At 35.6% G+C, this 23,468-nt stretch overlaps 1 protein-coding gene across 1 annotated transcript in view; it reads left to right on the forward strand.

Moving 5' to 3' along the window:
- Window positions 1–251: 251 nt before the first annotated feature.
- The window catches only part of POF1B (POF1B actin binding protein), a 93,772-nt gene continuing 70,555 nt past the window's right edge, over window positions 252–23,468 (forward strand). The window contains exons 1-4 of the mRNA XM_081809324.1: window positions 252–315; window positions 442–765; window positions 15,573–15,647; window positions 18,184–18,264. Coding sequence (XP_081665450.1) covers window positions 484–765; window positions 15,573–15,647; window positions 18,184–18,264 — 438 coding nt within the window. The 5' untranslated portion in view covers window positions 252–315; window positions 442–483. The remainder of the gene's footprint in view (window positions 316–441; window positions 766–15,572; window positions 15,648–18,183; window positions 18,265–23,468) is intronic.

Below are 23,468 nucleotides of genomic sequence, written 5' to 3' on the forward strand. Positions count from 1 at the left end.
GAGCATGTCTTTGTTTGTCTATTTACAGTTAAATGAATTTCCAAGACTGTGGACTTGGAAGCTCTGGCTTCAGCCTTAAAATTCCTAATTTCTGTTCTTTCCAGACTCCCTTACCTACTTGAATGCAGCTTTGTATCTCTGTAGCAAAGCAGGGCCTTTCCTGGCAGGTAAACCTGCCAGGTGAATCCACCCCTGAGGGGCGTGTCAGTACCATTTCCTGGAGCAATCTCACAGGGTGGCTCTACTTTTCATTTGCGCTCAAATAACTTTGCTTCCTCCTCTGCAGCTGCCAGACCAGTTCCTGCTGCTGCTCAGGTAACCCTAACCTCTCCAGGGCACCACTACAGGCAGAGGGGGTTGATAAATGACTTCTACGTGTGCCTGCTTGCCTTCCTTCTTACCCTTATTCATGAGCGTTCTCTCTCTCTGTTTGTTCCATAGGGAGAGCATCTGGGAAGTACCTTGCTGACCACTGAGAACATCATGAGCTCAAGCTATTGGAGTGAGATGAGCAGCAGCATCTGTGGAACTCCACAGCCCCCAGAGGTGCTACAGTGCCAGCCCCAGCATTGCCACTGCTACCATCAGTCAAGCCAAACCCAGCACCCACCAGAAAAAAATGTAGTGTACGAGAGAGTGAGGACCTACAGTGGGCCCATGAACAAGGTGGTTCAGGCCTTGGACCCCATCACCTCACAGGAAGTGCTCTCTCCTCTCAAAACTGCCTCCTCCTACCAAAATTTGGTTTGGAGCAACCATTCTCAGGTACCATAAAGATAACTATGTGTGATTTGTAGAGAGGGGATATTTTCAACCTCATTTCTTTTCTTTCTGCTTCTCTGCCTCTGTTCTACAGGATGTTATCTTTTGGTGGATTGCAGCTATATAAGCAATGTACGGTTACCCAAATTCCATCTCTTGCTGTTCTTTCATTTACTAGTGCCTGTGGTTGTTTAACAGCTCCAGTGAGTTTTATAATCTAACTAGAGCATAGGATGACTCATTTTTTGTTGGATTTGATTGAAATATCTGATCTGGGGTATTCCTTTGCCCTTACCGTAAAGCAATCCTCAACTTGAATACAATAATTTTTATAGAATAGGGTCCCACTGAATCACTTTATTTCAGAAGTAAACAGATTTTTTATGTCAAATATGGTAGTTCAGAGACAATGAGTTACATAGAGTGATGAGCAGTTGTATTCAGCAAATAGTATGCTGCTCCTAGATAAGTCACATGCACAAATATCTGTTCAAATTGTCATATGTGTTTCATCTTCCAAAAATGACACATTGGTTCTTAATACAGCCAAAGTGAATAATTTATGAATATTGGTAGAAAGAGGATCGAAAGAGTGGATATAGGATTGAGGAAGGCAAGATGTAAGCAACTGTTATATAAAAGCTTAAAAAAGCAGAACTCTAAGACATCCTTTAAAATGAAATAAAATTGTTTTTAAGGGGTTATTTTAGTATCATTATCTGTTCTAATAATCTTGCCAATGAATGTAAAGGAACATTGCAAGACTATAAAAGCTCTGCCTGTTTTCATTCTTTGAATCCCTTTACATTTATAGACATAATGTAAATTTGCATGACTTTGAGCTTTCTGGAAACATCTGTCCAAACTAAAATTATGTTTTCAAGATAAAATTTATCCTGTAAAGAGTTCAAAAAGCAACCATTGGGATGATATTATCTGATGTTCATTATTTTACCGATCTGGAATAATATGGGTTATTTTTCCCAAAACCACAATTTAAAATAGGATATGAAGCAAAATTCTAAAGTATATAATAAAACTATTTTTGAAAGAATTTTTATTTTTTTATTTTGATTTTTTTAAAGATTTTTTATTAATTTGACACACAGAGAGAGAGCACAAGCAGGGGAAGCGGCAGGCAGAGGCAAAGGGAGAAGCAGGCTCCCCAGCAGAGCAGGGAACCCGATGTGGCATTCCATCCCAGGACCCTGGGATCATGACCCAAGCCAAAGGCAGTTGCTTAACCAACTCAGCCACCCAGGCGCCCCTAAAAGAATTTTTAAAGACATAGATAACACAATTACAAAGGCCACAATTTTACTGATATTTCATGCTTAGCTTGAGGGAAAAAATATTAAGAAAAAATCCAGGATTTACTTCAGTAATTTCCTAGTTGAGAAAAACTCCACCTGTATTGAAGTCAAAGGAAAGAAAAATATGAAGTTAAAAAATACTACTTTGCATAATTGATAATAATATTGTGAATGTACATTTCAATATTTAGTATTAGGATGTTAATGAACAACAAAGTGGGTGTCATCTATGTTCCTTAATAGCCCCAAAACAAGGCAAAAACAAGTTACCATTACTATAGAAATGCTAAAATCACCCTATCTGTCATAGTCATTTAAAAACACTAATCTCTTTTCTTGTCAACTTGCTAGTAAAGATAGATAAAAATTTAACAGCAGAAATTTAACAGATTATAAATATTGATTACAGAACAAGTTTTAGGATCACTTTATTGATACTCCTTAGTTCAACTTTCCTTTTTAATAATCCCAGAACCAAGCTGGTCAAGTTTTTTTACAAGACTTTTCTTCTTTCTACCTGATAATTACTAAAGTGATCCTTGTAAGACTCTCTCCATCCTGAAACACAGTTCCCCATAGAGGAGATTATAAAGAACCCTAGGGACAGAAAATATGGTCACAAAAACTGGGATAAGAGATTGGAATGGAGTGTTCTGAAGTCTAAAGTTATTTATAATTGAAAAGAAAGAAAAGTAAGGGCTGTGTGAAGATGAGGTAGGTGAAATTCTAGATATGTAGTAAAGGACAAAACTAAGGTTTCATTCCCTTAGTGAAACAAGAAGAAAGAAAATTTGACTATAAAATTTCAAACTGAGTTAGATATCAAAGGGCATTTACAAATCCACTAAAAGATAATTTGGCAAGAAAGTTTTTAGGTATTTGTCACAAATAATGTGACAAAGAAGCTCTTCTATTTTTCCTTCTCCTTGTTTCTTGGCAGGATGGCATTGTATAAAGTAGAACCTAGATTTGATCTGAAATTACCTTCATGTTAATGTAATGGGTAAGATGAGGCAGCAGCTTTATTATATACCATGCCAAACACAAGAAAACAGTACATATTACTCAATATGTACCTTTTTTGTTTGTTTCATGTTTTAATAAAGTCTCTATATGCCATGTTTTAGAGACATTTTGAGTTGGTATGTAGCAACTATTCTGATGCTAGAGTTTGTGATCCTCACAGGCAGGAAAATGTGTATTATAATCAATTGTTGGTTATCATAAATGCAGTTAAACTTTTACTTTGTCTTTTAGCATTTTAGTGTTTGGATGACATTCAGATAATTCCTAAGATTTAAAAATATATGTAATTGGGGCGCCTGGCTGGCTCAGTCGGTAGAGCATGTGACTCTTGATCTCAAGGTTGTGAGTTCAAGGCCCATGATGGGCATGGAGCCTACTCATAAAATACATAAAATAATAAAGTAAAATAAAATAAAATACAAAAAATACATAATTGTCAGTAGTAAAATATGTTCCCTTCGAGAAACTGAAATTGATGTCACTCTTCTTTGTTTCCTGATCTTAATTTTAGCTTATGTAGTAGACATTTTAGATTTAACTAAATGCTTTTTGCAGCACTTTAGTATTTTCTATTTCTGGCTTTTTAGTACATGTTTTTCCTCTAATGCCTTCTTGTGCACTAAAATGGTATTTATAAATATAAACATATTTTAAATTTCTCTAGATATAATGTTGCTTTGTTTCTTGTCTATAATTAATAGATATATTTTATTATTCTCTCAGTTATTATTTTATCTGATTGATAGAGCAGAGAAAATTGAATATAGAAAATACTTGCGGTGAAATTATCCAAATTCTAGAATTAAAATTACCAGGTTTATCCATACAGACAGGTAAAATCAAACACAGGGTAATCAAGGGCACAGATGCATTTTAAAACTGAATGCAGTCTTGTAAATAAATGAAGTTCTAGAAACTACACAAAACAAAATAAAACAACTTACTGCTCAACCTTTTAAAAAGCTTAAATATTAACCTGCCATCATTAACTCAAAATGAAATACTGCCTTAATGAACACCATTGATGTAAAATTACTCAACATATATATTTCCCATCCACTAATTTAGCTTTTCATGAAGTTCAAGATATTTTCCATGTATGCAAAGGAACTCTGTTGTATGAGAGAGAATTGAATCAAAATAAAATGTTTTTTAATAACATTCATTGAATTGAATATTTATTAACTGCCTATTATATAGGAAGCACTGTGATTATTTGGATAAATACGATTTGCTTATCCCAGGGAGAGTCCACGTTGAGGATAGATGTACAGGACCTGGTCTGTAAGTGTTCCATATGTCTATATTTCATTTTTAAATATTATTTTGTGCTTTGGCCATCAATATTCTATTGAATAAAACAAGTTTTGGTGAAAGAAGGGACCTCTTAATGTGTCATATGGGTTACCATTCTTTTGAAGTTAAAACTTGCAACCAAATTTAACTCTAGAAGCATCTGGGGAGAATGTATTTTTTTGTTTAATTTATTTGACAGAGAGAGTGAGAGAGCACAAGCAGGGGGAACAGTAGAGGGAGAGGGAGAAGCAGGCTCCCCGCCAAGCAGGGAGCCCGATGCGGGGCTCGATCCAAGGACCCTGAGATCATGACCTGAGCCGAAGGCAGACGCTCAACCATCTGAGCCACCCAGACGCCCCGAGAATGTGCTTTTATGTGTGTTATTGATAGCAGAGGCTCAGCTTGGGTTTATCTTTGTTTACATGATTTTTTTCCCTTTTTCCCTTTTTCCCTTTTCATTGGTTACAAAGATTGTGGATAGCTCCCTTGCTGTGCCAGGATTTCTATACAGTATCAGAAAAATTTCTTGTTCTGCGGGGAGGGGTGTTTTGCTTTGATAAATTGTTGTTCAAGGGTGTGGTCACTAAAGTGAATGATTGTTCAGGGAAGTAGGTTGTAGAAAAAGGAATGAGGTCATAGGATAAAGAGGCTCATGTTTTCAGCTTTGGTCAGCTCTTTTATGCTTGAAGTTAAATAAAGCTATAGAAATTGTGAGTGCAACTAATTGGGTAAAAATGCCCATGCCAATTGTCTCTTTTTTAAGGGAGGTTTGATAAATTGCTGGGCCTGTTTTCAGGCCATGACACTCACAAGCTGTCCTTGTGTGTCTATGTGACAAGGTGGGGAAGGGAGGCAGGGCAAGGGGAAAGGAGGTGAACTGGTCCTTTAACTGCTGTGATCCAAATTTCTTTTCTTGACAACTCATGGTAAAACAACTGGGATATTTGCGATGCTCTTAAATCCCATTTATTTTTATTTAATTTTTTTTATTTGACAATAGTTGGCACACAATGTTACATTAGTTTCAGGTGTACTACATAGTAATTCAACTTCTCTATACATTATGCTATGCTCACCACAAGTGCAGCTACAATCTGCCCTCATCCAACATTATGACAATATCATTGACTATAGTTCCTGTGCTGTGCCTTTTATTCCAGTGACTTATTCATTCCATAACTGGAAGCCTGTATCTCCCACTCCCCTTCACCCGTTTTTCTTTTTTAAAGATTTTATTTATTTATTTATTTATTTGAGAGAGAGAGAGAGAGAAACAGCATGAGAGGAGAGAGGGTCAGAGGGAGAAGCAGGCTCCCCGCTGAGCTTGGAGCCCGATGTGGGACTCGATCCCAGGACTCCGGGACCATGACCTGAGCTGAAGGCAGTCGCTTAACCAACTGAGCCACTCAGGCGCCCCACCCATTTTTCTATACCCTCACACACCTTCCCTCTGGCAACCATCAGTTTGTTCTTTGTATTTATAGGTCTGATTCTGTTTTTTGTTTGTTAAACCCCATTTAAAAGTGAAAACCTTTGTAAACAAGTATATTTGAGCTAACTTTTTTTTTCTACACCAGCAGGTATGGTAATATCATCTTTTTTTTTTTTATTTCCAACAGAGCATATATACTTCTAGTTTTTAAGGACAAAAAGCATATACTGCAAAGAGACTGTATACTTTATTTTTTCTCCTAGTTTCCTTCAGGAAAAGAGAAAGAATGAGTCTCTTAAATGAGGGATTTCCTTTGGGGGAAAGGAATGAGGGGAAGAAGTTATATTTCTAATACATTCTAGTACATTCTATTGCTTTCTTAACATGAGAACAGAATCATAGATTTTATCCTAAATCAAGGAAGTGTTTGTTTCATCTAAAAAAAAAGATCATTATAATTTATATGTTTCATCCTGTACAAAGTTCAGAACAATATTGAACAATAACCTAAGGCAGGTGTTTAACCATGTTATTGGCTTTGAAAGGTTTTAACAAAAGCATCTTTTAAACTATTCAGAGAATGTATTCAAATGGCAGTTGGCCTTGGCAAATTCTGTCAGCATAAATGTCAGTTGGTATTTAAAGATATTGCCTCTTTTGAAGCTGTTAGTCCTAAACTGTTATTAAGTCGCTATTATTACTTTCAGTGATTCTCATAGTCATTTTAAGACTCCTTCTTGGAACATTATATTATTTATTAGTTTTTTAAAGTTTTAAAGTTCAAATTAGAAAGTTCCATGGTCATTTCAACAAGTTTCCAAATATTTAGAGAACAAAGTCCTATGCTGTGTATGTAATCTCTATTGCTTAATTCTCATTCCCAGCAATCTTGCCATCTCTCCTTTATTTATTGCACCAAAGACTTGAACTCTTTGATAAGAGTTATCAATAGTAAATAAAAGCTAATAGGTGTTGGCTACAGAGGTTCCTATTTTGCAGAGTATAAAGATGAGTCACAGAAAACACTGTGTGGAGAAAATGCCCATACAAATGAATCTATGGGGAATGGCTCATGGAGAGCTGCAAATAATAAATGAGCAGTGATGAGGTAGACTTTAGCAGAGCCAAACTATGAAACAATCTAGTGTAGTGGCTAAGAGTGTAGGTTTACATTTTAAACGTCTTGGGTTTAATTCCTGGTTCAGGGTCATGCTAGCTATAGGTATCAGTTACTTAATTAGTAAAATGGGACAAAAATACCTAGCTCATAGGATTGTTGTTAGAGTCAAATTCGATAACACATTATGGAAAACACACAGCATAGTGTCTGACACATAGTATTAGTGTCATAGAGCCTAGAATAAATTTTGACCTCTCAGGACCTCAGTGTCCTCATTTGTAAAGTGGGGTCAGTAATACCTTCCTTCAGGATTTTAGTGAGTATTAAATGAGATAACATGTGAAGGTGTCGAGCCCACTGTCTGGACACTCAATAATTCTTTCCATTTTTATAATTGCTTTATCAAAATATAGCCAACAAAAGCCCCTAGTTGCACAGACAAAATAGGATAATAGATAACTAATGAACAGGCTATAAAGTAAGAGAGTTCTTTTAACACTGGAAAGATTAGGTAAAGATGTATGTTTGAAAGGCTTATTAGGGTTCTACTAGCTAAGAAAGACTAATGAGGAAAACCATTAACGCAATTTTCTAAAACTCATGGTATAGGATCAAAAGACTGGAACAGCAGGAATGTATTTATAATGTTTACTGGCATAAGTATCCTTTAGAAAGAGTAATTTGGAAGTTCCCATGCTCTTAGAGTCTTTGAACTTGAACCTTAATATTTGAGATGGAGTTTTTTTAGTTTGTGCTTTTTTTCCTTTTGAAAATGCAGTGACACTGGGCATTAAAGCTTGTTTGCTGTCTGCCTCTTACCTAATTTTTCCTCTAGAGCTACACTTCTAATAGAGTAGCATGTGGCTATTTTCATTTATATCTAAATTAATCAAAATCAAATAAAATTAAATGTTCTGTTCCTCATTGCACGAGTCACATTTTGACTGTTCAACAGCCATATGTAGCTGGTGGTTACTGTATTGGACAACACAAATGTAGAACATTTCCACCATTGTAGAGTGTTCTACTGGACACTGCAAATCTATACATTCAGGCTGCTCATTTGAAGATAGAATTACCTCTAAGATCATCACATTCAAGGAAATTTATGGTGGTACAAATGTGTGATCAAAGTGCTGCCAATTTATATGATCAGCTATAATGGGTAGATAAACATGAAATAAAAAAATGAAGCTACAAACTCTCAAAGTTTTAAGTTTAGAGTAACTATTTTAGGAGAAAGAGAATTAAATTCATAAACTTTTAAAAAAGAATTAAATTCATAAGTCTAAATAAAAGATTTTTATGTATGTATATATCCTTCTGTTTATATGATTTTCCCAGAGCCTCACTTTTTGGCAGAGCAAATGGTTAAGAAGAGGAAAAAGACGAAAAATGACCTTCCTCAATCAAAATGGATCTTTCTTTCTTTTGGGCACATGATCTGTTTTTCATAACCTCTTTGCAACTACCTATCTCCCTTAACCTACTGAATTAATTTTAAACTTCAGTAAGTAAAGTTCAAATATATTCTCATTTTTACAGATGTGGTAACTGAAGCACAGAGATGTTATATGACTTACTAAAGTTCATATAGCTAGTATGTGGTAGAACTAGGATTTAAATCTAGCAGTCTAGTTCCAGGTCTATGCTTGTAACCTCCATGCTATGCTATATATTCCTGGTCTACACATTTGACTCTTATTTATGTTACACAGTAACATCCGATATCTGATTCCTATTTTCACTTCTTGATCATGTATATGCTTCCATTATGAACCACTTATAATCTTTTGACACAAGCCAGGGCATAAATAATAGTGTAATGAACATTTCAAGGTGTTAAAAGTTTGTTATTTACCAAGAAGGCAGACATTTTTTGCTGCTGTTCAGAACTCTTTTTTTTAACATTTTTCTTATAAATTGTATTGATTGTTTTGTATCAAAATATATAAGGCTCCAGCACCGGGTAGTAAGTTGATAAATTTTTAGTTATTTAAAAATTCATAAATGCTTTAGGAGAACTTTGATAGAAAAATATTATGAATAAATAAAATCAACTTTTACCTTATTGTGGGATTTATAATCTCAGCTATAAAATGTCATTTACTTTGTAGTTCAAAATATTTTCGGGGCGCCTGGGTGGCTCAGTTGGTTAAGCGACTGCTTTCGGCTCAGGTCACGATCCTGGAGTCCCTGGATCGAGTCCCGCATCGGGCTCCCTGCTCGGCAGGGAGCCTGCTTCTCCCTCTGACCCTCCCCCCTCTCATGTGCTCTCTCTCTCTCATTCTGTCTCAAATAAATAAATAAAATCTTAAAAAAAAAAAATTTTTCAAAAACTTTAATAATTGAGTTCCAAAATTAGGTTCAAACTCCTCACCTTGATGATGTTAAAGTGTCTCCTTAGAACAGTCCTATGCTACTTTTACTGTGTTAGTTCCCACTACCCACTTCCTTCCACCTTGTGTCCTGGACACACTGTACTGCTGATTCTTGAAGAAACTGAGCATTTTGCCTCCTTCCCACCCCTGCCTTTGTTCATTTCATTCCCCACTCTGGCAACAGCCACCCTTCTCTCACATCTTCTCTGGAATTCTACCTATCCCTTAAAATACATCTGGAAAGTTATCTTCTTAAAGACATCTTCTCCAATCCTGAATCTTCTTACCCTGTCCTCAGTGTAGTACTCCACCCCCACCTCGATCCCAGATGTGTTCTCCTAGATAGTATCACTTTTTATTATTTAACTATAATGTACTTATAATACTGAGTAGTATATTACTGATACGGTCCTTCTTCCCTTCCCCCAGAGACTATACACTTATTGAGGGTTAAGATTTTTTAGCACTGGGTAATACACACAAACAATGAATCATGGAACACTACATCAAAAACTAATGATGTAGGGGCGCCTGGGTGGCTCAGTTGGTTAAGCAACTGCCTTCGGCTCAGGTCATGATCCTGGAGTCCCGGGATCGAGTCCCGCATTGGGCTCCCTGCTCAGCGGGGAGTCTGCTTCTCCCTCTGATCCTCCCCCTCTCATGCTCTCTGTCTCCCATTCTCTCTCTCAGATAAATAAATAAAAAATCTTTAAAAAAAAAAAAACTAATGATGTAATGTATGGTGATTAACATAACATAATAAAAAAATCAACTGGAAAAAAAAGATTTTTTAGAAATCAAAAATCAAAGACAAATCAAAATAAATGTTTTTGACAATGGGATGGAACTGGAAATTCTCTCTCCCACGCTTTCTCTCATCTTCCTTTCCCCCTTTCCCCTCTCCCTTTCCTTCCCTCTTTCTTCCATTCCCTCTCCCCTCACCCTTTGTGATTATGGCTTGCAAAAATGCCTGAATGTGGCTGTAAGCAATGGCTTTAATAAAGATATACGGTTATGATTATTTGTGAGTTTCACTCTTCTATGCCTTCTCTTCGAAATGAAAATGGAAAGTAGGGCACAAATTGCCTCTTTAAAAAAGTGAAAAACGCATAAAGTAAATATTAGAAAGCTATTTAATAGGGCAATTAGTTTTCTATTTTAGTTCTTGGGTCACATTAAGAATCTGGACTTGACTTGTTTATATTTGATTTACACTTTTTTCCCCTATGAACAAATATTTATCATTACTTATTATGGCAAATTATGTTAAAGGGTTAGTGATTCTGATCTGTCATCATATTATTTCCCTGGGATCTTGTGTTGCTTCTTTTAAGCAAGTTAGTTTGAAGCTGCTAATTAGTCTGTTTCTAAAGATATTTCCTTTACCTCCCCTGCTACTTAAATTCTGTCTAGGTGAAGTGATTTTATTTATTGAATCTTGTTCTGTTATCTTATAATTGTTTTAGTATATCAGTTATGTGCCCCAAGATTCCCTCATAAAAACTGCTACTACTGCCCAGTACTCATCCACATTATTTTAAAATATTCACAAACATAATTATATCTGAGAATATGTTATCTAGAAAAGTTGCTTAGGGGCACCTGGGTGGCTCAGTCGGTTAAGCGTCTGCCTTTGGTTTAGGTCATGATCCTGGAGTCCCAGGATCGAGCCCCACATAGGGCTCCCCGCTCAGTGGAAGTCTGCTTCTCCCTCTGACCCTCCTCCCTCTCGTGCTCCCTGTCACTCACTCTCTCTCTGTAATAAATAAAATCTTTAAAATAAGTTGCTTAAATTCCTTACAAATACCTCATATCACTCTTCTGCTGAAGAAACCTTCAGTGACATTCAGTGTCTATAAATTTCTTAGTCTGACTTTCAGAGCCCTCCATTATCTGGCTTCTAGGGACCTTACTTTCTGGAACTCCCCTTCTAATGTTCTGTTTCAGCCAAAATGTAAACTGTTGTTCTCTAAATATAGGCCCTAACGTTCCATAAATATGCCTTTGCTCATGTTGCTCTTACCTCTGAAATGTCCCATCCCCCCATCCTCACCAATCTAGATAAACTGGAATTACACCAATTTTTCAAGACTTTCCTCAGGTATAACCTTGGGATGAAATCTTAAATTGTCTCAGGCTGAAGTTATCTCTTAGCCCTCAAAACGTTCATAGTAAGTTCCTCATAGCTCTTATAATACTCTATTGTTATTTACACTAATAATTTTTACCCCCTTAATAATTATAAGCTTGATGAGGGTAGAGAGTATATTCTATCTATGCTTTATATCTCTTCCAATACCATTATATGACATTGAACAAATTACTTAGTTATACATGTAACCAATCCAATAAAAGTAATGCCTCATATTAACAGATGGTATTTTTTATTTTTCAAAATTCTTTTACATATATTATTTGCCCACTGAAATTTCAAAAATTAAGGAGAAAAACATTATTACATCCATTGTACAAATTTTACAGTGTGCACATAAACTATGCATTGTGTATTATTTTTCTGTTGTACAAATAAAGAAACTGAGACTCAAATAGTTCAAAATAACCTGTCCAAGTTATAGCAGCTAGTTAATGAATGTCCTGGGTTTAGAAACCAGCTTTTGATAGTTTCACTATATCAGCTATCACCCTTGATTAACCCTAGTTCAATACTAAAGTATTTTCAGTTTAAACAAGTTTGTATTTTTTGGCTTCAGCAAATCATTTGATGATAATCCTTACGGCAAATCATTTGATAAATTTCCCCATTCTGATATTCTATTACCAGAGTGGAAAGTATAAAAAATATATTAGAGAACAAAAGCAGTTTTTGTTCTAATTTTCAAGGTCTTGCCCTGAAATAATCCTGGAATTCAGAGTATGTCCTAAATTTTTAAGGTTTTCCTTCTACCTAAAGGAGAATAGCACCTCTCCAGTTTCTGCTTTCCCTTCTTTCTGCCCTTCACTAAGCTACGTGAAATCTCTCTCACTAAGGTAAGTAACTGAGAAATTGGACCCATTTGCATTCCATATGATTTGTTAATTCTGAGAAACATAGCTTTTTAACAAACAGAAATAAGATGTAGTTTTATGAATTCTCTCTAGGGCAACTAGAGCTTCCCAGCTCTGATTTAGGGTATACCAAGCTATGGACAATTATCTCAGGTGACGTAGTGAAATTATCCCAAAAAGCAGACTGATTTTAATCCACTCTGATATTAAAATTGGTAATATCATATGTACTTTATAAAAGGAGGAGGAAGAGAAAGAAAAGGAGGAAGAGGGCTGATACAACTTTACAAAGTTGAAAACCATTACTTTAGGGAGTGTGGGAAAAGCAACCTGGATTTTATACTAAGCCTGAGCTCACCTAATTATAAACAAAATTATTTTTTTATGATAATTCTACCTAAAGAAAGTTCCCAACAAGACAATAGTTATGTACTCTCTTATCTTAAAAGCTAGTCTACTTGGCTATTAAGTTTCGTTCTATTTAATTAGCTGATGTCATCAGATTTGAATTGGTTAAAAGGAGGAGGAAAGAACTACCATTTATAGAACACCTTCCAGGTGGCAGGTAGTGTGCACAAATTGTCTTCTCAACATGATCCTAGTATTACTAGTCGCAGCCTAAAAGGGCTAAAAGTTTGCAGAAAAACATCCTCCAGACATAAGTACTTTTACACACTGCTGGAGGATGTGTAATTGGCATAGCCATTTGGGAAATCAATTGGCAGAATCTGTTAAAATGAATAATGCACATAATCTGTGCACTATCAATCCCACTTCTTTGTGAAATTTTATAGAAATACATGCACAAGGATGCTCATTGCAGCATAGTGAAAACTGAAAACAATTTAAACATTGCTCATTAGGGAAATAGATAAGTTATTAAACATCATGGAACACTATGTATTAATTTAAAATAATGAATTAAGACATATCTCACTTATAATACAAAAAATGACTTACACTGCAGAATAATAAAAGCAGTAAATATTATTATTTGTACATACGTATTTATGTGAAGATACACCAGACAATAATGGTTATTTCTGGGTAAGGGATTTGGATAAAAGGAGAATGATTAAGGGAAGATCTTTGACTATCTGTATACATTTTTATGTTCACATGTATTCATGTACTATTGCATAACTAAAAAACACCTTTTATTTTCTTACCTCTCTGAACCTGCTCCTCTCGGCTCTGTGGGCCAAACCCACCTGCACTTGGTTGTATTTATAACCATCATCCTGAGCTGAAGACCATATACCTGTTTGGCCTACAATCTTTAATTCACTGCATTTGTCTGAGGAATTCTCCTCAGCTGTAGCAGGATATCTGAGAACATATTCAAAGGCTGCCTTGATATATTAAGCTTGCAGTATTACTGCTGATGTACCAGGGAAAGGGAGGATGAAAATGTTACAAGCTGAACCAAAAGAAAAACAAAAGAAAAACCACAGCATGCAAAGTATTTGGCAATTTGTTTTAAGAACAGCACAATACACCTCTATTATAGCTATACTTCCATATGAGTCTGCCAGTGTTTCCCTTGTAAGTCTGTGACTCTGATTTTCAATAGCCTCCTTGTTCTAAAAAAAGAAATATTTTTATTGTTGTTGGAATATATCGTGGAGTTCTGTCAATTGGTTGTAAATTACAGTAATGTATGAAGAGATTGAGTAATACTATCAACTATTTGCACACCAATGAAGCTACACAGTTTTGCTGATTTGGGAAAAAATGTAAAGAATGTCAGCATAATCAATAAAGTGACTTACCTAATCATTATTAAAAATCATACTCTCACTTTTATAGACCATTTTCTTTTAACATCAGAGCCTACTCTCTGAAATTTAACTAGAAGCAGATCAGGCAAACCATAATTAAAAGTCAGACTGAAGTAATCTCAAAGCAATAGTCTTTTTTTAAGTTTTTATTTTAATTCCAGTTTGTTAACATACAGGGTTATATTAGTTTCATTATATTAGTTTCATTAGTTTCATATATTAGTACAATATAGTGATTCAACAATTCCATACATCTCCCAGTGCTCATCACAAGCACACTCCTTAATGCCCATCACCTATTTAACCCATTCCCCCACCTACCTTCCTTCTGGTAACCATTAGTTTGTTCTCTATCATGAAGAAGCTCTTTCTTGGTTTGTCTCTCCCCTCCTTTGCTCATTTGTTTTGTTTCTTACACTTCACATATGAATGAAATCATATGGTACTTGCCTTTCTCTGACTGATTTATTTCACTTAGCATTATACTCTTTAGCTCCATTCATGTTGTTGCAAATGACAAGATTTCATTCTTTTTTTAGTTGAATAATACTCCATTGTGTATATATACCACATCTTCTTTATTCATTCATCAATCAGTGGGCACCTGGGTTGCTTCCAGAGCTTGGTGATTGTAAATAATGCTGCTATAAAAATAAGGGTGCATGTATCTCTTTGAATTAGTATTTTTGTATTTTTTGGATAAATATCCAGTAGTGCAATTGATTGCTGGATCATTGGGTATTTCTATTTTTAACTTTTTGAGGAACCTCCATACTATTTTCCAGAGTAGCCATACCAGTTTGCATTTCCACCAACAGTGTAAGAGGGTTACCCTTTCTCCACATCCTCGACAACATGTTGTTTCTTGTGTTTTTGATTTTGGTCATTCTGACAAGTGTGAAGTAATATCTCATTGTACTTTTGATTTGCATTTTCAGGGCAGTAGACTCAGTTGAGTTTTCTTTGTTTTTGTTTTTGTTTGTTTGTTTGTTTTTATTATGTTATGTTAGTCACCATACAGTACATCATTAGTTTTTGATGGAGTGTTCCATGTGCCCTCCTTAATACCCATGGTTAGAAAATTCTTGTATTTTATGTTTTTGTGTTGATAAATTTTGCATCTTGTTAAATTGCAGACATATAATAACATTGGGATGTATAATAGCAGAGATCTCAAAAAGAAAAGAAGGATGTAACCTAGAAGTACAAGAAGAATGTGTTGGTATGAAAGTATTCTAGAGATTAGTTTATCATTAGTTTACTAGCAAAGCTGACAATGGAATTCAGTAATATGTTCTTTGGATATCATCTAAGAAAACACTAAATAAAGTTCTTCTGACAAACTGGGTTATTATAAAATTAAAGGAAATAATACCTAAAGAAGGTAAGACATTCAAATAACACTGCTTAGTAACCATTTCTGAACACCTCCCCCCCACCTTTTTTTCTCAACAGGAACGCCATTCTCCAACTCTGAAAATATCTACTTGTCCCCCAAACAGTGTATATATAACCCCAAATATTGAACAGGTAAAAGAAGTTATGGATTAGATTAGATTCTTTTATTTTTATGTAAACCTTGCTCATATGTTTAAGTAATCTTTAAGCCCTCCTAAGGCTTTACACATTTACAAAATGTCAGGAACACAAAACTAGAAAGGGGATTCTCACATATGGTAATCAGCTCAGCCCATTAAAGGAATGTGAAACAAGTGCTGAAACAAATGCTATGAACGGAGATTTTTCAGTTTCATTGTCTATTCAATCTGATTGCTTTTAGTTTGAGTGCAGTTTATTTTTAGTCAAGGATCTCCTAGTAATTATATATATTTTAGGGTCTTGATTTTAGCACAAATAAAGTACTTAGATCTTGGATTGAACAAGGACCTGACTTTTGAGGGATAGTACTGTAAGTTTACATTCAGAAAGAATAGCTTATAGGGTCAGAACTAGCCCTTCTCAAAGGTACATGATTTGAAATACATGCAAGAATCTAGTTCCCTTAGCCTTTACAATTTAATAATCCCACGTTTAAGATTACCCTGGAGTCTAGGCATTATATCTCCAAAATATACCTGTAATAATAATTAAATACCATATTAACAAATATGTGTTTAATGAGCTAGTCACCATTCATTGAAAAGTGAATCCTAAGAAAAGAAAATAAAAAATATCCTTAGTTACTACATGGGAGGGGAGTATAAAGGATTTGGGATTTGAAGGCTAGGAGGGAGGAAGATGGTGTTCTAAGAAAGCAGTCCTGCCCAGATGAGGTGCCAGGGTATGAGCTTGAACAGTAAGGAAACAAAGGGACAAAAGCTGGTCTCTAGACTTTGGTAATAAGGAAAAGGTGATCTTATGAAAAACAAATAAGATTATCAAAAGTTTGTCTACCATTTCCCAATTTAACATAGCCTAGAACTAAGTCAGTTAGAGTAATGCATTTGTTTAATTTTTTAAATATTTGTTTAAAATATTTATTTTATAAATATTTTATAAATATTTTATTATTTTAGAGAGACAGAGAGTAGGAGTGGGTAGGGGACAGGGAGTGGGGGAGAGAGAGAAGCAGACTCCCTGCTGAGCACGGGGCTCTATGTGGGGCTTGATCCCAGGACCCTGAGATCATGACCTGAGCCGAAATCAAGTCAGTCACTTAAGCCACTGAGCCACCCAGACTCCCCTAGGGTCATGCATTTATTTAGCAAACATTTGCTGAATGCTGACTATGTATCAAATATTGTATAAAGATGTATTAGACCCAATTACTATTCTCAAAGAGCTCACAGACTAGCATGGGTCACATACACAGCAAAACATAGGACAGTGGGATAAAGGCTACAACAGAGATAGAAATAGAGCCCTACAGGACCCTCAAGATAGGATTACCCCAGAGAAGTAAGTCCACTTAAATCACAGAGCTATTCACTACATTCAAATCCGGGCAGCAAATTGCATTAGCTGTTATTTTTCATAATGAAGCCTTTAAAATTGGGTTTACCATGTTTTATTTCTGATAATACAAATATGTTTATTGTAGAGAATTTTGGAACCATAAAAAATGTAGAGAAGAAGAATAAAAATCACTCATGATTCCTTCCCTTACCCACAGATAGTATTATTAGCATTTTATATTTTCTTCCATTCAAATAAAGAATTGAGATCATACCATATATGCAGTTTTATATCTTCATTTCTCACTTAACCTTATATAATATTATGAGCTTTTTTCATGTAAATTTGTATTACTAATCAGAATCATTATTTTAGTAGCTATATATTTCAGCCTATGGATGATTATTTAATCTTTCCCCTCTCCATAGGAAAGTGGTCCTATTAGTGTACCTTCATCAGTATTACTATTTAAAATTTTTTTCCAGCCAAAATATAGTACTTTTGTTATGTTTATTTGATTCTTAGTTTGGTTGAATACTTCTTACTGTTTATTAGCCATTTGTTTTTCTTCTTTTATAAATGTTCATGCCATTTGCTCATTTCTCTATTAGCATGAATTTTTTTCTTATTGAGGTATAAAAACTCTATATTAATGATATTGACTCTTTTTCCATCAAAAGTTTACAAATGACTTTATTCTAGTGTTTTTTCTCCATTTTAATGTTATTTATGGCCCTCTCCCACCATCACACTGAAGTAGTAAATGTTTAAGTACACACACACACACACACAAACACAAATTTTTCTGTGTCGCTTTGTATTTTTTAAAATATGAGATAATAAATATTAAGCTATATTTTCTTCTAATATTGTGGGGGCATTACAATGCAATGAATATGTTGAAACTCTCATCAACTATAGCTTGGAATGTGTGATGAATTACCATGAAATGAGTATTTAATAGAAATACCTAGCACAGTGCTGAACACATAAACACATGCTTTCATATATGTTTCTAATACTAAAATTAACTAAAACCACAAAATCATATGTCATCATTTATGCAAATGACTTTTAAAATTTCACTCTGAAAATTGCTCCCTATTATTATTAATGGCTTCAAGGTCACTAAGCAACTATAATTATGTGCAGCTTTTATCTTTCTTTACAGGAACTCCATTCTCCAACAGTGAAAGTCACTGCATATCCACAGACTACTATTAGGAGATACATAGTACAAAATCCTGAACAGGTAAGCTATATCACACAAACTCTTGTCTCAACCTATAATTCCTTAGAAGTTGATAGCTTAAATGAGAAGTGTGAGTCAGTTACCAGATCCCTAAAATCAGATCATTGGGAGTTTCTTCTGGTTATAAAGTTAATTTCTAATCATTAGTATAAAAAAAGTCATTTTTTAAATATTATTAAAGATTTTATTTTTTTATTTTTAATTTTTTTAGTGATTCATCAGTTGCATAACACCCAGTGCTCATTACATCAAGTGCCCTCCTTAGTGCCCATCACCCAGTTACCCCTTCTACCAGCCCCTTCCCCTCCAGCAACTCTTAGTTTGTTTCTTAGAGTTACAAGTCTTATATGGTTTGCCTCCCTCTCTGTTTTTATCTTATTTTATTTTTCCTTCCTTTCCGCTATGCTCATCTGCTTTGTTTCTTAAATTCCACATATGAGTGAAGTCATATGGTATTTGTCTTTCTCTGACTGATTTCACTTAGCATAGTACACTCTAGCTCCACCCACATCATTGCAAATGGCAAGATTTCACTCTTTTTGATGGCTGAGTAATATTCCATTGCATATATGTACCACATCTTCTTTATCCATTCATCTGTCAATGGACTTCTGGGTTCTTTCACAGTTTGGCTATTGTGGACATTGCTGCTATAAACATTGGGGTGCATGTACCCCTTCAAATCACTATTTTATTTATTTTATTTTATTTATTTTAAATTTTTTTTAAGATTTTATTTATTTGCGAGAGAGAGAATGAGAGACAGAGAGCATGAGAGGGAGGAGGGTCAGAGGGAGAAGCAGACTCCCTACTGAGCAGGGAGCCCGATGTGGGACTCGATCCCGGGACTCCAGGATCATGACCTGAGCCTAAGGCAGTCGCCCAACCAACTGAGCCACCCAGGCGCCCCTCAAATCACTATTTTAAAAAGTCATTTTTAATTCCAGACAACTATGTGCCCATATATTCTGATTTAGTGATGCAACACTTCCAAGCAGCATGGAAATCCTTAGGTTATAAAATCTTTCTACTTCTATAGCACCACCTTTGTACTACAAAGGATAAGAATTTGCATCCTTTGAACCAAAGGAAAAAGGGACAAAGTTCTTTCAGACTTCACATAAAAGCTATCAGCTGTTAGATCAGGGATTGGAGTCCTTAGTTTATTTAGATTTGCTATTGAGATATGGGCTAGGAAGAAGAAAATGAAAAATCAAAAGTTCATAAGTGTCTCCATGCCTTTATTGCCTATGCTGTGAACTTTTGTGCCTAGCAAGGAGCTCTTTTGAAAATTATAGTTATATTTTCTACTAAGATATATAACCTTATATTTTACAAACTAGTATATTATTCTCTATTTCATTTTGAGGAGAAAACGAAGAAAACGTTTTCCCACAGTAAAAAGCCTTCCTCAACACACACAAAACCATCTACAGCCCTTCTTTACAGGCAACAGGAGGTTCTATGGGGTTACAAGGACAAAGTTTCACAAATAGAAACAGTGTGCCAGAGATAATAATACAGCAATTCTTTGTGTTGCTCTTTATTTTATTTCTCCATGATTACAGGAAAGAATCCTCCCATCTCTCACAAAATAAAATCAATTATTTGCTTCAGCTGTGGAAAGCAACAGATTAAATTAGGGTAACACAGTTGATACTGCTCTAGGTGCATGGGTGGGGAGTGCACTGTTTTTCTGTTATCTGTCCTCCTCTCTTCTTTCTTTGTTTATTTTAAAATCATTTTCTCATGTCTCTTCAGCTACAAAGGCAGTTAGTTGTGTATGTGTGCATGTGTGAACATATCTGCTTGCAAGCTCTGTGGTGGGGTTATGATTATTTTGAACATTTGCTTCAGTTTTCACGTACCTATTGTAAATATCAAAAGAGAATGTGATTACAGTAAAGCAGTTGCTTGTGCCTTCTTTTGCAGAATCAAATGTTTAAATAACAAATCTCAAAAGCGTGTTGGGGAAGGGAGACATAAAGAGCTTGGGAGATGAGAGTGTGCATTTTTCTATGACATGGCCACTTTCCCCTTTCCCCTTCTTCTTCCCTCTTTCTCCTTTTTCTTTCTTTCACATACAAACTGGGGAATATGTTTACTGGGATGCATATTACACTTGATATCCCTGGCTTTCAAAGAATTAGTTCTTCTAGATAGCACTTTTTTTTTTCATAATGTGAGAATTGCTGTGTTTACCTAGGATATATTCACAGAGTAATTTTTAAATATCAAATAATTCGGATTCCAACCCTCTTGCCCAGTGATTCTTATGTGACTTTGGATAAATTCTTAGTCTTAAGTTAATAGAGAAAAGGAAGAATTAATGTTTATTGGATATATGCTCCATGCTAGGAAATTTACATATTTTATCCCATTTAATCTTAAAAAGGTGAGAAAATAGAAGCACAATGAAGTTATTTATTCAATGAAAATTTATCAGTTGTCTACTATGTACCAAAAATTGTTCCAAGAATTGGGGATAAGGTACTGAACAAAACAAAGTCCCAATCTTCTTGAAACTTAAGCTTTTAACTATCTTCAAACCATTCAGTTACAAAGTAACAGAGTGGGAACAGAAACTGAACGATGCCCATATGGAAAGATACATTTGCAAATTAAGGACAATTGAGGATGTAGGTGATTTAGGATCCAGAGACTCATCTACATACCGACTTCCCCCCAACATCCCCTGCGACAGTGTAATACAAAAGCAGAGAAATTAGAAGTATGTATGGAAATACATAACATATTTGTAACACTGAGCCTGCCAGTGTAAAGGCTTATTATTATGGCTGTGTTCAACAGCAAAGAAGCAAATAGTTTCTTAGGGAAAAACCCCAGCAGGCGGTAATGATTATTTTAAAGCTTTTAACTCTTTCTATTATTGGAGGCTAAAACAAATTTCTGCCCCTATGCTTTGTAAACAAAAATAATCTAACTGGTTTTGCAGAGCAGCTTGAAAATCCTATTTAGATATATTCCCCATTTTGTTTATCTAAGTATGTGCATTTTTGTTTGTTCTTTTAAATCCCCCCAGGAGAAGATTCTGGCTTAATTACAATATTTATAACAAGCTGAGCCTCCTAAATGGCACCTTTATCCTCTTTCACCTCCCAGCTTATCTAATCTTCCCTTCTCCCTGTAATTAAACTGATCTCAATCTACTTCTCTTATTATGATTTCCTTCAACCTCTGTTCAGCCTTTTTAAAATTTTTGGTTGTTTGTGATCTCCTTTATTCTCCATTTATTGTCATTTTAGTCAAAGCATTTATGCATTCTGGTATATAACTTGACCTAGAAATGAAGAAAATATTTTTGTTCCATCAGTAGATAGAATCCAATTGCTATTAATCAGTTTTATTAATTTTCTAGTTGTGGAGCTCCTGCTATGGGAATGGAACTGTACAGCTTTCATATGGGTGGGGGGAAGGAAACAAGACAAGGCCCCCATACAAAAGCGTTTACAGTTTCTCTTGGCAAGGGAAATAAGATATGTCCACAAATAGCTATGTAAAATATATGGTGGGGTGTATGATAGATGACGCGAGAAAATTACAGATGAAGTCTTATTGAAGTTCCAGGGGTTGGAGATAACACATTCATTTGGGGGAATCAGAGAAGGATTTATTGTGGTATTTAAGGAATTATTACAGTTAACATTGTTGCCAGCATCATTTTACTAATGAGGCAACTGAAGGTTAAATAAGTGTGACTTGTTCAGGTCTTCTGACTCTAAATCTATTACTGTCTTTTCTGACAGTTATTCTGGGGGTAGTTTTGATAAGATTTGATAACTTATGTTGAATATAGAGTTAAAAGAAGAAGAAAAGTGGGGCACCTGGGTGGCTAGTCAGTTAAGTGGCTGACTCTTGATTTTGGCTCAGGTCATGATCTCAGGATCCTAGGATGGAGCCCCACATCAGGCTCCACTCTCAGTGGGGAGTCTGCTTGAAGATTCTTTCTCTCCTTCTCCCTCTGCCCCTACCCCCACTCATGCTTTCTCTCTCTCTCTCTCAAATAAATAAAAATAAATCTAAGAAAAAAAGTCAAATATGACCCTAAGCTCAGTTTGAGATACTGAGAGTATGGTAGCCCAATTAAGAAGTGAGGGGGAGCAAAAGTTCATTTGGGAAGGGGTAGATCATGAGATCTCTTTGAACCAGTAGTGTTGGAGGTGCATGGAAGGGAAGATGACCACATGGACAGTTAAAAATGACCTGGAGGGGGCACCTGGGTGGCTCACTTGGTTAAGCGGCCAACTTTTGATTTTGGCTCAGGTTATGACCTCAGGGTCCTGGGATTGAGCCCCTGTCAGGCTCCATGCTCAGCAGGGAGTCTGCTTCAGGATTCTCTCTCTCCCTCTCCCTCTGCCCCTCCACCTGCTCGTGCTCTCTCTCGAGGAAAAAAAAAAAAAAAGTAAATCTTTAAAAAAAAATGACCTTGAAGGGGTGACTAGGTGGCTCAGTTGGTTGAGTGTCTGACTTTTGATCTCAGCTCAGGTCTTGATCTCAGGATCATGAGTTCAAGCCCCACACTGGGCTCCATGCTGGGTGTGGAACTTACTTAATAATAATAATAATAATAAATAACCTGGAGAAAGGTCACATTTGAGATAGAGACATGGGAGTTATTCCTTTGAAAGTTGTCATTGTAGCTGTGAGAATGAATGAGAAAACTGATGGGTAATGGAGAGGATTGAGGTACAGAACTTTGTGAAATGCCTAACTTAAGGAAACAGAAAGGAGCCACTTTCATGGGCAGAGGAATTGTCAGAAAGAAACGTGAACACAGAGTAACTGAAGCAAAAGAGAAAGGGGGTGGTCAACTGTCCCAAATAACCAAAAGGCCAAAGAGGATGAGGATGAGGTTTGAGAATAGAGAGTTTGACCATTATGTAATGGTGATATTTGAGAGTTTCCTTATACTTGTGGAATCAAAACCCAGATGTGCAAAGTTAATGGGTGAATAGATCAAGAAATGGAGGAAATAAATGAGGATTACCCTTCTAAGAAGGATATTGGTCAAAAGAAGGAAAGATGGGATAGTAGCTAAGGGAGAAAACAGAATCTTGGAGATCTAAGAGATTTATAGACAGAGGAAAAAGAACCAGTAGTAAGACTAAAGATGCCACAGAGAAAGGAGACAAATGGGACATGATTCTGGAAGAGACAAGAGGGGATAGGATTCCAGGTATAGA

Source organism: Leptonychotes weddellii, chromosome X (genome assembly GCF_054177405.1).
Source record: "Leptonychotes weddellii isolate Sample4059 chromosome X, ASM5417740v2, whole genome shotgun sequence".
NCBI classification, from domain to species: domain Eukaryota; kingdom Metazoa; phylum Chordata; class Mammalia; order Carnivora; family Phocidae; genus Leptonychotes; species Leptonychotes weddellii.